The sequence below is a fragment of the Borostomias antarcticus genome (genome assembly GCF_949987555.1).
Source record: "Borostomias antarcticus genome assembly, chromosome: 15".
Lineage (NCBI taxonomy): Eukaryota > Metazoa > Chordata > Actinopteri > Stomiiformes > Stomiidae > Borostomias > Borostomias antarcticus.
This window is the reverse complement of record NC_140248.1, coordinates 10,577,483-10,595,238: the sequence shown is the minus strand read 5'-3', so window position 1 is coordinate 10,595,238 and position 17,756 is coordinate 10,577,483. Positions and strand designations below refer to the sequence as shown.

Here is a 17,756-nt window from a genome sequence, read left to right as displayed (position 1 = left end):
TCGTTTTTCAATTTTCACCATAACAAAAGTTCTCCAATCAATGTGAGGGTAGAATAATGAAGATAAAATTAAACTTGTGCCAGGTGGCTTTTTAATCCAATGACCTTTCATACACAATGGGGTGCCCAAACCTCACCTGTGTTGTGCGCAAGTTAGCATGAGAATGGATGGGGCCGTAAATCCGTTACTATAAAGATTCACTCCTCCCTCACGCCCAACTAGTCCGTTCCTTTTCCATCATGGCTCCCTCGACGGAGAGACTAGGATACTGGGGGCGCCCGACGTCAACGCTGGACTGGTGCGAGGAGAATTATGTCGTTTCTTTGTACATCGCAGAATTCTGTAAGTACGAGTGACACCGCGCGTGTAGAGAAACTGCCGTTTTGCGAATCCAAAATGACTGCAATTTATACGGATGTACATTCGCGAGGAAGGCCGACTCAGTGCAGCGTAAACGGCGTCTGGTAACATTCCCGTGTAGCGTCCCAACCAAACATTAATAATGAAATAATTCAGCATAATGTCACGTTTCTGACACAGACACTGCACTTGGAGGAATGTAGGTTAGACAGCATGCCAACAGCATATCTTTCTGGATGAAGCATAGCACTTCTTTAATCTCTTTAATTTCCTTCGCCTTCTTGAGTTCATATCATAGCCTAGGCTATATGAATTGATTTCGTCACGGGGCATCTTTCTGCAGAGGCTAATGTTGCTCGGTTGTTTTAGCCTACATAGACAACGCGACTGAAAGACATTTAGCTAACTGTATATGAAGACCAACTTAATTTGCCAACACCTTTAAGCTTTGATTCAAGTAGCCATCACAAAGCGCGTATCGCACGCGCAGTCACATTCAGAATTAATACCATAAGCTTACCATAAGCTTACTGATTGTATAACAGCTCATGCAGCCTTTGTTAATAATTATCGAGTGCCTCCATGCTTTTGTCTCATGATCACTAGATTAATAAAAACTGGCGCATCGATTCTGAATGCTTGACCAAGGGCGACGCTTCTGAAATGTCACGTGTATCAGAAATCTTTTGACTGGACTTTTGTATGGAGCTCAACAATGAGTGTAGCCACTTGATTTGACATGTCAGTAGGCTACTGTTGCTAACTAAATAGACTATACATTATTATTACATTATTAGCCTACCATACAGCACAATTCTTTCTCTGTAGGCTAAATCAGTATCATAACTGATTACACGTTTTGTTCTCCAGAACCATTTCTGACTATATCAACTATAAATTAAGAATTTCCCCCAAAAAGTGCATGCAAGGTTTGGTATGTGGACAAGGGCACGTGGCAGAACCGTTTAAAGTGGATCTGTGCCAAATGGGTCAGGGTTTGCTTATTTGGACTGCTGCTCATTTACCTCTCACTGTCTCATGCTTGACCTGCATCCACTACCAATACTCTCTCTCTCAAAAAGAAAATCACACACAGGCGGTGAAGTAAGCGGTGCAGGTTTATGAGCAATCTCTGCTGCCCTCTGCTGGTGTGCAACAGTAGCCTATTTCTCACAAATGGACCCAGACACATGGACGGACAGACACACACGTCACATACAGCCTACTGTAGAAGTGGCTGTGCCGCTTGAAAAAATAATGGTACTCTTATGTTCCAAGAGTTAGAGTATTCTCTCTGTCTTGACTGCTAATTTAAAAAAAGAAAAGAAAAAAAGAAATGAATGATTCTGGGATTTCAATAAAAGCATTCCTACTTTCCAGTTAGTCTGAGGATAATGTACCACTCACATTGATGGGAGTTGGGGAATGGTTTGGATTTTAATGTTAAGTCTAGACAAAAAAAGGCAGGAATGTGCTATGTTCAGTAAACCTGGTGTGGAAGAATGACAAAAGAAAAGAGGCCACCATGATGTATGCTCATTGTATATGCTTGCTTTTGTGTGCCCGATCTCAGTTTTCAAAACCTTGGCAGAGGGGGAACAATAGTTGCTGCTTGCTTGCAGCGTTGAGGGAAGTCAGTTAAACAGAAACTCCTGTTTACAGTTGAAGTTAAGGAAATGTGATATACAGTACAGTAGGCTACAGAACATAACACTGCAGCTTGGTGATAGGAGCGGTCTGAATTCCACACGCACACATGCTACTACAGCAACCCTGTAAAAAAAAAAAAGACAGCCAGAGCTTTATCAGGCTGATTCTGATGAAGGTAAACTGTGAACCGTGTGTTCACTCAGAACGCTGGCAGGGTTGGTTTTGCTTCAATGTTCAAAGATAAGTGATAAGAAGATCAGATAAATAATAAGATGTTGGATTGGTTAGTTCTCATTCCACTAAAGCCTCTAGTGCGGCATGGAACTCTAAATGAACCCACACTGCAGTTATCTTCAGTTGTTTGAATTTGTCTTTGCACACCCACCTATTCCAACAAACACTGAAGTGAAAGTGTCATAACACATTGAAGGAGTGTTGATTCTAATGACACTGTAAATCATGTTGTTCCTCCTCTTGAGTCTTGTTCTGTCATCCCGTTGTGCAGGGAACACAGTCAGTAACCTGATTATGATCCTTCCTCCCATCTATGGTGCTATCCAGACCATTAAAGATGGACTAGAGTTCCGCTACGTCTGCTCCTTTCTAGGGCTGGCAGGTAAACCTACTGTTTATCAGAGTAATTCTAAAAGTTTACTTGGTCCCGGCCTATGGTCTTGTCTATCTGGGTTTTCAGAGCAATGTTAATATACAGTATTTAATGTCTCTCCCTCCTGTTTGATGACATCACTCTCTTTGTTCCAGCTGTTGGCATTGGTTCCTGGTGTTTTCACATGACGCTGCAATATGAGATGCAGGTGGGCTGACTTATGATATCTAAAAATGAATCAAGATTGGTCAGCATGTACACTAATCTAAGATCACTGTGTTCTCACATGGGCTTGTGTGTCTTTTTAGGACATGAAGCATTTGTATCCCTCTGTTTCTTGCTGAATGTCCATTTACACACACACACATTTGCAGCGTAGGGAAATGTCTGCAAGATAAATGGGGTTTGAGCTCTTCCGGCGAGTTAGATGAAAGGCTTGTGAGTAAAAATAAAACAAACTATTTAAACAATGGTTCCTTATTGTGTTGTACTGACCGTGCCATGGTACTGTACTCTGTGTGTCTCTGTTATCTTCTGCAGTTACTGGATGAGTTACCAATGATCTACAGCACATGTGTGTTTGTCTACTGCCTGTAAGCTGTGCACCATTTCCCATTTTCTTCAGCTATTACACTTGACACTGACATTGAGCATCTCTTGAAACACAGACAAGCCCCTTTGCCTACTGGAAGGGAGTTAATCATGATAGTGAAGGGATGAATAGCACAATTAATCCTATTGATCTATACAAAAAAAGAACAGTTGAATGTACTTGTCGTTTTAGTTTGGCTATGACACAGCACTAATATGGTTCATATTTCTGGTTCATATTACTGTACATGTTTCATGTTTCATCCTCTCAGTTGCTTAGTATAGCTGTGACAATCCCTTTTCCATCTCTTGGTGACACACACTTGTCATTCATCTTTCTGTTTCAGATATGAGTGCTTCAAGCAGGAAAACACCATCAGTTTATTTCCCATAACTTTGTTGTTGATCTTCAGTGTCACAGTCAGTGTGGTGAGTGTCATGCTTGTCAGCTTACTGGTGTGTTCTTGTGTAAAAAGTGTCATCACTGCCCTTAATCATTCCATGTTCCCCTGGAAGAGAACGCTGAGATTTACAGTTGTGAATTTAGAATCAGAAACTCATTGATACTGTATATTGTTTTGCTATTCACTCACTCTAACACTTCTATTAATGTTGTAGGTTTACTTACAATGGAAGGAGCCAGTCTTTCACCAGGTACTGTAAGGAAGTGCATGAGTTAAGTGTTCAGTGAGCGACCTCTTTGCTATCTGGGTTCTGTGTGTCATGAGTCAATATTGTCCTAGTATAAAAGTAAGGCCAGCCAGATTGATGTCCGGTTCAATGCAGTTAGCCATGGCACTGTTTCATGTTATACTAGATGTCCTAGCTTCAATTGCATTAAAGAATGATTTCGACATTTTGCAGAATTTCTAGTCACGGCTGGTTTTGTCTCAAGATGTTTTTTGTTGTTGTTGTGCAAAACTCGTCAATCTGCTGCGCTTGTTTGAGATACTGTATCAGTAGGACCAGTACTTGTTCCCAGATTACGTGTTCAAACAAGGGAAAACCCCTTGTTCAGGTCACATTGAAAACGTCCTGGCCTTATCTGCGTTTCCCTTTAGTCTCTATCCTGTGTTTTGTACTGTGCATTGTGAGAGCACCGTGGGACTGTGTTGCTCCATAACAACAAGCACAGCGATGTCTTTGTTTACACCCCCACCACAGTCCCCTCTGCTTACTAGTCACACCTCTTTATGGCGGTGCATGTTTAACCACAAACAATCCTGTAACTGTCACGTCTGTTATGCTTAAGTAGACAGGGAATTGGAAGGATATTGGTCCAACTGCATACTTGGCAAGTAGGAGCATGATCAGTGCTGAACTGAGTCACATTATGTTTCAGTATTGGGATACAGCCAACAGGATCCATGTGGTCTATTTTTAGATTGCTTTGATGTTATACTATATGCTGACTTATGATTGTGGCTTTAGGCTAGCGCGACCTAGTGGTTGGACCTTGTACATGCACTCATGTGAATAGGCCTTGTCACTAACTGCTCATCTTGATGTCCCCCCCTTTCTTGTACTGTGACAATGATGATCCAAAGAAGCTGCTTAGAACATGACAACACACTAAGTTCAGACCTGGTTGATTTTTGAAGCCTTTTGTTTGTATCACCAGGTTATGTATGGAGCGCTGGTAGCATGCCTTGTGATACGTTCTATCTTCATAGTTACATGGTAGGTGGCAGTGAATAGATTTCTGTATCATCTGGTAGTCAAGCTCAGCAAATGAACTGATGGCTAAGAAGTTGCCATGTGAAATAATTAGGTTGTGAAATGTCTTTGTTTCCATTGTAGGGTGTACCCGTGGCTCAGGCCTCTGTGCTACACCTCCCTCACTGTCTTCCTTCTGGGATTCCTACTGTGGAACATTGACAATCTCTTCTGTAACTCACTCAGGTAGATATGCTATAGGCATTGTTCTTTTTATGTGATGTATGTCTTCAACAAGTTTGTTCCCAAGTCTGTTTTCCTTTCAATTAAATTGATTGCCAGTTGCACTATGATCAACTCAGTCCCAAAGCTCTTTTCATTGTGTTGATTCAGTGGGGTTTGTTATGGGAATCTCTGTTTTGTCTGGACTATTGTAAACAGTTTGGGGTAGTCCTCTAGTCTGTTTCCCTGTGCTCCAGAGCCACTAGACAGAGACTGCCCCCTGGTGTTGGCATAGTGACACAATTCCATGCCTGGTGGCACATCCTCACAGGCCTGGGATCCTACCTGCACATACTCCTCAGGTAAGGACCAGGATTGGGCTACTGTAGGCTACAAGCCAATGTGATGCCTGAGAGAGTATACTTGTGATGTGATTTTTCCAGTATAGTCTGATTGATTGCTACAACGAGTAACTGCAAATGTAACTATGTTCTTCTTTCACTATGCAGCCTACAGATCAGGTCAACCTACCTCAAACACAGACCAAAAGTAAAGGTAAGTGTTAAATCATCCAAATCTGATGCACGTACTGTAGTTATTTCTTTGACTGTTGGACTCAGATATGACACCGCAATATCTAAACAAACCACCAACACCTCTCTATCGACATGTGTTCAGTTCTTATTTGGGGTGTGGCCCACGTTGCACATTGAGCCTCAGAAGACAAGCTGAAGAAATAGGGGACAGTGGAGGATGTTGACTGTCACACTCAGGCATCATCCGCGAACTGGGACCTGCCCTCCCCCCCTGCCTCTGCTGCTACAGGCTCACACACCCTGTGACCAGAGGACAGGCACATGCCCAGTAGCCATGCTGGGGACCCTTCAGTTCTGCACTGTGAGGATTTGCCAAGTACAGTATAGTGTTGAGACTTGATATGGAATTGAATGATTTTTTTCTTTAATCAACCATTTGTAGATCAAAGACGATGTAGTTTTTTTCGTGGTGTAGTTGTAGTGACACAACCTTTTACTTACTCATACATTTACAATGCAAATGTACAATATGTACAGGTTAAAGATGCTTTCTTGATTATGGCTATGGAAAAAGTCAGAAATGTGTGATTTAACCAACTTATGAATCACATTTAGCATACAGTATCAGTGTTAGCATTCAATGTAATAAATAATTGGACATTTAGAAACCATATAATACTGTAATTCAGATGGTCAGTTTGAGTTGCTATGCCAATGGTCAGGCTACATGGAATTTACTTACAGTAATGTATTCCAAGACTGGATCTGCATCATACTTGTAAATGTTGCTCTGAGATTTATTACATGTTGAAGTAATGTTTGTCATGTTTTACTTGAGTATTAAGTACGAACTGAAGGGAGGTGACACAATTTCAACCAAGAACTGTCGAATGACATAGACCATAGTGAATGCATGTAGTACAAGTTAACAGGGTAATTATTTTCATGTACTTTACCAATGCACACTTTTTATTGCCACGTGAAAAAGGCTTCCCTGTAAATGTTACATCTGCAGAAGCTGCCAAAGAGAGGAGGATGAGGAATGAGAAAATAGTACCCCCCTCTTCTAACTGCTACTCCACCTGGGAGAGCCTGGATGATAGGGAGTCCGTAGTTTGAATATGCCAGTTGTTATTCAATTTCTAATTTGTGTATTGTATGTGTAGCTGTCACTTCTATAATCTAAGTAATTGTACATTTTAATGGATTATTATCACAATGTTATCAATGACTACCTGTATGTTATTGTAAAGGTGCATCACGGTAAATGGTTGTCCAAATTCATTGTGAGGATTGTGTGTATCAGCATTCTTCAGCCAGTCATCTGTTGATGTACTCACTCCATCAACATAATGTGGGAACCTGCCTTTTCATGATACAGTAGGTAGGCTGTTGTATGACAGTTCATGGTTACTGAACATCACTAATCCTCAATTGGCCACTAGAGCGGGCATATTGCCATTCACGTTCAGGTTTTTTGCATCGCAACTTTGACTTTGATGCTGTAATGTGAACATGTTATTGAGCTTGTGTAGCCCAATAATCTATCATCCATTTGTGTGTCCCCTGATTGTGAGCTTAGAACTATAGGGTTCTATCAGGGTAAAGTATATCTCTTGAGATATTGAGAATCAAAACTTTACAACAGAAACATCCAATAATCAAGTGTATGTTACTAACTCCATTTTGACAAAAAAAAGTCAGAACCCTATAATTCTTACTGTAGGTTAATTGTGCCATGTTGGAATTTTGAGCACAATACAGTATATGAAGACAACATTGATGTTGGAATTACATTGTATTCAACTATCTGAAATTGCTGCTTGATAAAGTTGGTGAGCCGTCGTCAATAAGGGTGCCTTATTTTTCTGTTGTAGTGTACTCCAAGTTGCCTTGATGTTCATGATAAATAACAACCAGTGAAAATCACATGTCTGTTTTGTATTATTACCTCTGGTTGAAGGATCATTTCTGCTTTCCATTCCTTGTAGGCATGAACTGCAACCACATAATTACTGTAAACATTAATACATTTCCTGGTGCTCAGAAGATTATATGATCTGTTATGATCTGTTGAGATTCAAATATCATATATTCAAAGGATACATCACACCAGTGTTGGTGGATACAGTGACAAGTTATTAAAACAGTCATTCATAACTCACTCTTTTAATACAATGTCTTATTTGACTTGTCATACTGGAGCATCACTGTTACTTGTAAGGCAAGGAGTCAGGCAGGTTTGCAGGGTGTCAAGAAGGTTGTGGTAAGTTGTCAGACGTCACCAAGTGGCTTGCCGCCAAAACAGCCTCTGAAAGAGATAGGGGTGGCTTGTTGAAGCCCAGTGTAGTACTAACCTGGACGTGAATGACATTCTGAGTACTACAGTACATGGCCCCAATTCAATAACTAGAGTGGAGATATTGGATTGGTGGAGTATGGAAGACAAGTGGAAGACGCCCTATGTCAGAGTTAAGGTTGTCAAAGTTGTATGAGAGCTAGGCCCTATATTAAATTGCTGGTATTGTCTCTTAACTATAGAGAATGAGAACTGATAAGCTGCCTATATGCAGAGTAGAAAAACAACAAATGAATTATCTTATGTCCATAATCACCTGCCTCACAGTATGACACAAAAAAATGTGCCCAGTCAGGTTTACTTCTTTATAAGCCAACATTTCCGATGACACTGATTGCATGCCTCACAGCAGTTAAGGTTAAACTGTTAACGTGTCTAAGAACTAAAAACAGCTCCACATGTGCATCAAAAATCATCAAGTCAAAGCTGTTGATGTAGAGACTGTTGATCACATACCAGATGAATTGAAGGAGCCTACTAAAGCATGTGACCACAAAGATTGATGAATTAGACTGGAGATGGGCACTTCAATCTGAACACCTGTGTGGGACAGTGCGACATTTCTGTAATAATATAATTTTCAACTCAACAACAGGAAGTGAGACGTGGGGACAGACCTCAGAAACATTTTGATGTTCCTCATGAAACTCTACACATTACTCAGGACAAAAAGCCTCTATCAATTATAGTCAGGACAGATGTGACTCTTAAATATCTCTTAACTCTTAATTATGACAAGTAATAGTGGTTTTTAACTGAAAATTAATATGAGTAACATGTTGCTGTATTTGATATTACAAACAAATGACTGTGGCTGATCACACTATCCAAGCATCCAATCGTCAACAATTCCAGCCTATGCACATCTTGGACTATGCACAAAAGTTCAGCCCATTAAATAAAACCATATCATTTTGTAAAGACAAAAATACCCATGTGGATGCAGGGCCGGACTGGCCATGTGGCGTACCGGGCAAATGCCCGGTGGGCCGGACCTACTTGTGGGCCGATCTAAAAAAACGAGCTAACGAACGGCCCATAGAGCAGGGACAGCGGCCCATTGGTCCATTTTCTATACTGACACTGGGCTGGCCCAATCATATGTAGGCCCCACCCCTCCCTCTGTTAGTTTCAGGTGTCATTTGCGTGGGCCGCTAGAGAGCCTCAGCAGCACCCCCCCCGTCAACAAATCGCGCAGCAGCACCCCCCCCCCCCCGGTCAACAAATCGCACAGCAGCACCCCCCCCCCCCCCCCCCCCCCCCCCGTCAACAAAACGAAACTGAAGGTGTTCCATTTCACGGCTCGGCTAGTGGGCCGACTGGGGCTACATTTCCCGGTAGGAAATATTCACCCAGTCCAGTCCTGTGGGCCGGTCTGGGCCAAGATGCCAGGGCTGAATTTTTGTCCCAGTCCGTCCCTGTGTGGATGTGGTCTTTATGAAGCGTATACCTTTATATATCTGACTATGCAAAAGTTTAGTTCAAAATCACCAACTTCAAGCCTGCTGTAGCCTATTAGCCTACCTATTTCTCTGGTGGCATGAGAGGTCATGAGAGGTGAGAACATAGCCTACTTTCAGTGTGAGATGAAGAACTCCAGCATGTTTGATTTAGCCACCTGTCAGTGAGAGAGAGAGAGCGAGAGAGCGAGAAAGAAAGGAGGTGCTATAACGATAAGGATGTTTGCTGAGCCTATTTTTAAAAGGGTGACTTCTTCTTCTTGAATCCCACTGTCTGTGCAAGTAATGAGATATGTAAGAATTATGTCTGAAAACGAATTATGAAGTGTCAGTTAACAAGAATCATACCTTTTGAATAAGACATTCAGAAGAATCATTGTCCACCCGGACTTACAACACCTGCCGACCGCTCTCTAAAATATGCATACACTGACCGTATTCTGACCATGCCCCTCAGCTGCGATCTCATTTGTTCCTTCTGTAGAACCGTAGTTCAGTTGAACCCTGGAAATATAATGCGCACGCGTGAAATCGACCTATAAAAACATGCGGCGGGAACGGCGGGGATAACGTATTAAAAGTCAAGAGGGATGGGCGCCAACATGGTTAGGCTACTGTTTCGAAAGCAGCCACAGTTGCTCGCTGGGTAGCCAAAATATTTTGGTGATCACGAAAACAAAAACCCCCGACAAAAGGCATGGATAGCTCAAGGCACAACGAAGAGTTTCCAATTGCGGAGAAATTAGAGTCAGAGAAGTAAGTGGTCAAAACATCTGCTAAAAGGATATTTCTGTTAGCTATTAGCATGTACTAGCTGGTTTGGGATAGTATAGCTAGCTAGTCAGCAAGCTAGCGTAAGGGGAAGCATTACCATAAGTTCAATAGATTTTGTCACAGTGGGGGACTTTAGATCGACCCCTGTGCATCCTGTGAGACCCCTGTGCGACATGATGTTGTAGGACTACCAAAGCCCACCACCAGATGAGCGCGCCACGATCTTCCAGTACGGAAGATAACCCCCCCACTTGAGAGGGACGTTAATGGATACCTCTGCCATTGCTACAGTGTTGTGGAAAAGTTGAAAACTGTTTTAAGATATAAGTGTGCCCCCCCCCCCCCCCCCCCATTATGGAGAAGCACTGCACACCTAGGATAGTTGTAGCAGTGAAGGTGATGAACGCGTGTGCAAAAAAATATACTTTTATGTGACCTCGCAATGCGCGCCCTTTCGTGCCCGGAGGTTTCTGTCTGCAAGTTCTTCAATTTAATGCGACGTGATATGCCCGTTATGGCAGACAGCTACAATCCATCTGGTGAAATCGACTGCAACTGCTAGTTGACACAGTTTAGCACGCTGAGGTAATGCCACCAAAACGCTCAAAAGTATGGTTATACTACACGCCTATGGCGTATGGTAAAAATTAATGCATAAAAACGCATTAGCAACCCTACTCTGTAATGCATTGCTTAGTGCATTGGTTACTTAGTGGTAGTTTTAATTTCTGTAGCAGCGATATGTGTTTAGGCTAATGTTATTAACTAATCTTATGCTTAATGTTAAGACCCCCCTAGGCCTACTACCACCACACCTGCTACTGCTTATATTGCCACCCCCAGCAGCAGCCTTGACACACCGTTCACATTAGCTGCAAGGCCACGGATGACTAAAAAATGTGTAGTCACTGTCAGTAGTTATATTGTAATAAATGCAGTTTGATACTCTTTTAAACACTTTCAAAATGTAAGATTGTAAAAATTATTTGAATGTGGGAGGATTGATGGCATTTTACACAACTGAATGCTTCCATTCATATGATGGTTATGGAATGGAAAAAGTGCAAAAAATAAATACAAAGTATCGATTGAAGTATTCAATTGGTATCGGTATCACTTTAAGGGTACTGTACTGGTATTGGTACTGGTATCGTAATTTTTGAAATGATACCCAGCCCTAGTGGCGGGGGTGCAAAAAATGGCATAACACCGGCACCAGAAGGACTCTTGAGGCCTAAGAACATGTGAGCACCATTTGTGCACAGTAATGAGGAAAGGGAATATCTGTCTGTTTAGCTTTCCAGAATTAACTTGCATCACTGCATTTGTTTGTATGTTGTAGTTGTAAAGTAGGCTATGCACCATCTTTCATTGGACTGAACTTTGCAGTGTTGAATGTTGATTTTCTCTTTTTGCCCTTAGGTCATTGTCACTGAGCACTGAAGAGATGGACACCTACCACAGGTACACTATGTGAGGAGCTTTATTCTCTTTCTCTCAGGGTCCAATATCAGAAATCTACTTGTCCAAAGTAATTTTTACCTGCCCCTATACAAATTATTTTATTTAGCAGCAGTTATCAAATAACCACACATAATTGGAAAAAGTGCCTTTGAAAAACCACCCTGTTTTATCTGCCCTGCTCTCAAACCTTTGGCAAAGTGTGCAAAACGTAGTGTGAGTTTCACCCACATCTTCTTAGACCACCCAACCCCTTTGTCTAAGACGATTTATGTCCGTTTGTGCCTGAGCTTGTCTTGTCTTTACCTGCCGCCATTTGAAAGATGTCTGACTGACAGCCTTGCGTCACACTCCTAGCCTACAATGTGGGCCAGGGGAAGGGGCTTTGCTAAGTGCCAGAGAGAACATTAGCTATGATACGACGATGATCGAAAATAAATTTATTTTCGATTGGGCAAGTGAGTTGCTTGATTTACTAGCCCGACATGGAGTTTTACTTTCCCCGGGAAGTCGGGCAATCCTTATTGTTGGACTCTGCTCTCCCTCAGTCTCTCTGTCCCCAGGTGTTCACTGTATAAGTCTGTATAAGTGTGAATGTATGGTGTACAAATTGATATCTCTCAATTTGTTGAAATATAAGAATTTAATGTTGCTACATTTGCACATACCTTAATCAGGGGTGTAGTGGAGGGTAAACCCAAGTAAACTCAGTTTACCCACCTCTTTAAAAGGAGCCTGAGAGTTTACTCACCTATTTTCTGATCAACTGTGTTAATCAGTGAGGGGAAACAAGGTGGGTAAACTCTGCATTTGACAGAGTTTACCCACCTCTGTATTTACCACTACACCCCTGACCTTAATGTAATTCACATTTTTCAAAAAAGCATGTTATTTTGAAATCATTGAGTATTGCAAATGTAAACCCATTTCAAAGCTTGGATTATACTGCTGATTTCAGTCCGCTACGAAATACATAACTAACTTGCCTTGGAACATTTGTCTATTTCTAAGGCCAAAATCGATTACTGATGACGGCTATTGGGAATGCAGCGCCTGCACCTACAGAAACCCTGCTGAAGCATTTAAATGCAGCATCTGTGATGTGAAGAAGGGCACATCCAAAAGGTATGTCGGAATATTTTTTTTTTTCTCTCTCTGCAAAACATCACAATATAGTGAAATTAGCTAACTTGTCAAATTGGTCATGTAACATACTCCAAAGTGTGGACTTGTTGATGCTGCTCTAGTACCAAATGTACAGAACTCATACGTAATATAGTCGCTGATGATTGGATGGCAACCCTGTCAATCAATGTAGCGAGAATAGCTAACCTGTGGAAAAAAAGTTGTATTATGTGATTGCTGAAAGTGGACAATAGCTAATAACTAGAGGGGGCAGGGTAACAATAAACAATCAACTTTAATATAATAAACATAATATCAAACACAACAACTTAAACAATACACCTATTGTGAAACCCTATACTAAAATGGCCAACACTAAAACCTAACTAAATCCTATTATAAGTCCTAAGCTATGGTACCAGTTTGGAGCTCTTGTTGTTTGGGGGGTAAAGTCTAATTGCTCAGTGATGACAGGTTAATGATGATGGCTAATTAGCTACTTGCAGATTAAAGTAACTTCAACTCCCTTCTTATGCTCTAACTCACTCCAAATGACTTATTATTGTCAGCAACTAATGACTGTCTTGAAGGGATATTCTGGAATTCTTTAACTAGGGCCTCATTTTCGACTTACCTACAGTATGATGTTTTTGACTGACAGAGATCATTTTCAGTTAATTCCATGCTGTAGATAGCGTAGGGTCGTTCCAATTTCCACGGGGGCTAATGCTAGTGCAACACAATAAAGTCACGTTAGCCTGTGCAAAAAAACACCCCCAAACACCCAAAGCATACCCAAAAACAAGTTAAATATGATTCAAGTCTCTCGGGATTCTTTTGTGTCTATTTACCATCCGTTTTGATGGTAGATAGCTAACGTTAACAACTAACCTAGCCACCGAGGAGTGGCTGGTTAGCTTATTCTAGCAACCTATTCTTTCGCCTGTTCTAGCAGCGTTCCGTTCATAACAACACCGATTTGCGTTGTATGCCTCCACAACTTTCCTGCAAAGTGCGATCAGAGTAAAGGCCGTTTCAGACGGGGAGCGATATTCCGCCTGCATTCTCGCTCGGATCAGCGGGGGACGCACGCGTCCTGCGCGCAGCGGGGAAAGCTGACTACAATTCAGCTCTTATCGCGGCGTGCCTCTGGTGTATACTGAAGAGTGGCGCACCTCTGGTCTCTACAGCGCCTCTGGTGTCTACTGTAGAGTGGCGCGCCTCTGGTGTCTACTGTAGAGCGGCGCGCCTCTGGTGTCTACTGTAGAGTGCCTCTGGTGTCTACAGCGCATCTGGTGTCTACTGTAGAGCGCCTCTGGTGTCTACTTTAGAGCGGCGCGCCTCTGGTGTCTACTGTAGAGTGGCGTGCCTCTGGTGTCTACTGTAGAGCGCCTCTGGTGTCTACTATAGAGTGGCGCGCCTCTGGTGTAGGGCTGCACGATTATGACAAAACATAATAATTGCGATTATTTGCTTCAAAATGGTAATTGCAATTAATAATTGCGATTAATATTTAATATATAATATAATAAAATTCTCCCAAATCACAGACGTTGATCCCTTTCGTGTTACTAACTCACTGACCTCGTTTTCGCTCATTTTTTCACTATTCACGGCTGCAGGTACTCTTGTGACACTTGTCTTGACTTACTACTATCTGTCTTCTCAGTGAAATTAGTGCGCACAGCGCACTCAGCGGGAACGCATGTGATTGGTCAGACAGCATAAGCGCCTGTGATTCGTCTGTGTATTCCTAGCACACTCAATTCAAAGCAAAATTATTAATCACATTAATTGCGGCCTTTTGCGATTAGTTAATCGCGGAGGTCATAATCGCGATTTCGATTAATTCACGATTAATTGTGCAGCCCTACTCTAGTGTCTACTATAGAGCGGCGCACCTCTGGTGTCTACTGTACAGTGGCGCGCCTCTGGTGTCTACAGTGCTAATCTTTCAATGGACTAAACTTTGCAGTGTTGAATGTTAATTTTCTCTTTTTGCCCTTAGGTCATTGTCACTGAGCACTGAAGAGATGGACACCAACCATAGGTACAGTATGTTTAAATACTTTATGAATGTATAGTGTACAAATTGATATCTCTCAATTTGTTGAAATGTAAGAATTGACTGTTGCTACATTTGCACATACTTTAATGTAATTAACAGGTTTTTAAAAAAGTATGTATCTTGAAATCACAAGAGTATTACACATGTAAACTCATTTCAAAGCTTGGATTACATCGATTGCAATTCCATAACTAACTTACCTTACATTTGTCTATTTTCAAGGCCAAAAAGACAAGCAAAACCGACTGCTGACGACAGCTATTGGTTCTGTAGCTCCTGCACCTACAGAAACAGTGCCGAGGCATTTAAATGCAGCATGTGCGATGTGATCAGCACATTCAAAAGGTATGTCTGAACAGAAGTTTTTTTTCTCTCCTGCAAAACATCCCGAATATATTGAAATGAACTAGCTAACTTGATAAATTGGTCGGGCATGTCATGGATACATGGTGTGGACAGTGTCCTCATAGAAATGTGCAGTAAGGCGTTTCTTAGTATCGTGCATTTCTCTACACTGGGCTGAAATGAAACAAGTGCACATAACGTAGGTAGATAAATATTAACTACATTTATAAAACATGTAACTATAAAAAAAAATACATTTCCTGCAGAAAATGTGAATGTTGTGTGAATGTTGAGCTGCAGAAAAGAAATTGCAAATGCATTGCTTGAAATGCCTAACCTAAATGGGAAAAATGTGAATTAACTTGAATGCAATTGTGCCATTTAGTCCACAACATATTGGCTAGCTAATGTACATAGTTACTATCATCAGTAACAGACACTGGGCCTCATTCACCAATATCTTCTTAAGTTCTGTTCTTAAATTTCTTTCTAAGAACGTTTCTGAGGAAAGCTCCCGTCTGATTCACAACGTGTTCGTAAACCGCATGAAGAGTTCGCATCTGCCTTCTCTTAATGGTGAATCTCATGGTTTCTCAAGTTCAAAGCTTGTGGCCGCTCACATGAATTAGCATAGGTAAATTCCCCGCCAGCCCCATATAAGGATATGCAACTCCAGGGTCGTGCGCAGATGTCACTTCTCTGAATGAATACCAGTCATTGTGCACACGACTCGCGAGCTTTTCGATAGCATAATGGTTTAGGTGGGGTTGTGTCAGGTGCGTTAGCAAGTCAGGACTGCATTTCGAATCCAGCGTGGGCAATCAAAATCTGATTTTAGTAAAGTGAAGTAGGCCTCCTACTACGAGGAATTTGCCTTGGTGCATAAACAAGCATAGCATAGGCAGAACAGTGCAAAATGTAAACGTGATAGAATAATGAAAAAGAATTACAAGCCTACAGTCTACAAAAATGTAGGCTATATAGCCTACACAGCTGTCAACGCTAGCAGTTGACAAAAGAGGTACCCTACTTATCTGATCTTATCTACATACTGTATAGAAATGGTCCTTATTGTGTCATTTGTAAATTGAGTATTATAGTTTCATCTGTAGCCTAATGACCATAACCTTGGAGCCGGCAGCAACATTTCACTATGACTGGACATTAGGCTGCATGTGACAAATAAAGGAATCGTGAATGTTTAATCTTGAGGAGAGATATGCAGGCTACTGGAGGGGGGCCGGTGTTATGCGGAATTCTTTTGTGACCGGTCACAAGATCCGGTGGTCACTGATTTCCGCATATTAATACACCGAAATCTGTGACCACCGAAATGTGTAACCACCGGTCACAAAATCCGATGGTCACACATTTCGGTGCGTTAAATACACCGAAATGTGTGACCACCGAAAAGTGTGACCACCGGATTTTGTGACCAGCGAGAATAATGCCATCGCTCACGGAGTGAGGACTGTGGCTGTGTTATGCCATGGATGTATTAATAGAACAAAAAAGACCAAAAATCACAATACATACAAATGAACAGTAATGACCATATCAGGGGGATTGAAATGCTTGTGAGTAAGATAGGGTCTTAAAATAATCAATAGTAGGGGCAGTGAAAAGTGTCGTATGATGGAGAATAAATTAACCTAAATGTGTACAGTTGTGGTCACACATGTGTGGTCACAGATCCTGCTATCAGAATTCATGACCTGCCAGTTGCTGGCCCTGTGATCCTAAATGTGAATAGTTTGGTCTACACAAAGGTAAGAGTATAGCAAACCACCATTAAACTGTAGGCTACACACAGGTTTGGTTCATCTATTGAGCAGTAATGGTGTGGTCCCAGATTCTGATGGTAGGCGGTCCCCCACCCCCCCGCACACACAGTTGTTTTAAGGGCTTCATAAAAACATTGGATTTGATTTGCACTTGACAAGAACATAGACTGTCAGTTTTCCAACTTGCTCTGCTTTGACTCCTGCCTTTGTTTTTAGCCTGTAATTGGCTATATAATAATATAATATAGCCTAATGTAATATCATATAATAAAGCCATGACAAAAGAACATGGAAAGACTTTCCCCAGTTAGCAGGCCTACCATGGTAGTATGGCCTATGTCTCCGGCAATATACGCCCCCTGGTGGTCATATACCCGGCTTCAACCCACTGTCTCGTTTACCATATTATTCATTCAGAAACAATACCATTACATTACATTACAGTAATTTAGCAGATGCTTTTATCCAAAGTGACCAACAATAATTGCATTTAACGTAGGAAAAGCCAATGTACTTGCCAGAACTCACAAGTGCATCTTTCTAAAACAAGTGACTAAGAGCATAATCTAGTGCTGATGGCAAAGTGCAAGAATAGCAATATAAAGTACAGTGCAATACAATACAATACAATAAAATACAATAAGTGCTTAGGAGGGAGGATTGTTGTAGTACTTCTTGAAGAGTTGAGTTTTGAGCCTGCGATGAAAGATGGGCAGCGACTCTGCTGTCCTGACATCAGTGGGCAGTTCATTCCACCA

At 41.6% G+C, this 17,756-nt stretch overlaps 1 protein-coding gene across 3 annotated transcripts; it reads left to right on the top strand.

Moving 5' to 3' along the window:
- The first annotated feature begins 214 nt into the window (after positions 1–214).
- acer3 (alkaline ceramidase 3) lies at positions 215–7,545 on the top strand. Of its 3 annotated transcripts, XM_084449909.1 has the most exons (11): positions 215–342; positions 2,516–2,626; positions 2,773–2,825; positions 3,158–3,210; positions 3,556–3,637; positions 3,827–3,862; positions 4,830–4,888; positions 5,009–5,110; positions 5,344–5,448; positions 5,596–5,641; positions 5,765–7,545. In XM_084449909.1, exons 1-11 carry the CDS (start codon positions 240–242, stop codon positions 5,816–5,818), a joined length of 804 nt encoding a protein of 267 aa, XP_084306035.1. In that variant the 5' UTR covers positions 215–239; the 3' UTR covers positions 5,819–7,545. The 3 variants fall into 3 exon arrangements, with proteins under 3 accessions (XP_084306035.1, XP_084306034.1, XP_084306036.1); XM_084449908.1 differs by having other exon boundaries at positions 5,596–7,545; XM_084449910.1 differs by having other exon boundaries at positions 226–342; positions 2,572–2,626; positions 5,596–7,545.
- The last annotated feature ends 10,211 nt before the right edge of the window (positions 7,546–17,756 follow it).

Excerpts from the sequence above, each read along its gene's own strand:
- acer3 (XM_084449908.1), top strand. The coding sequence starts at position 240 with ATGGCTCCCTCGACGGAGAGACTAGGATACTGGGGGCGCCCGACGTCA. Across the intron at positions 2,627-2,772 it reads CTCCTTTCTAGGGCTGGCAG|CTGTTGGCATTGGTTCCTGG; the intron begins GTAAACCTACTG and ends TCTTTGTTCCAG. Across the intron at positions 5,449-5,595 it reads TACCTGCACATACTCCTCAG|CCTACAGATCAGGTCAACCT; the intron begins GTAAGGACCAGG and ends TTCACTATGCAG.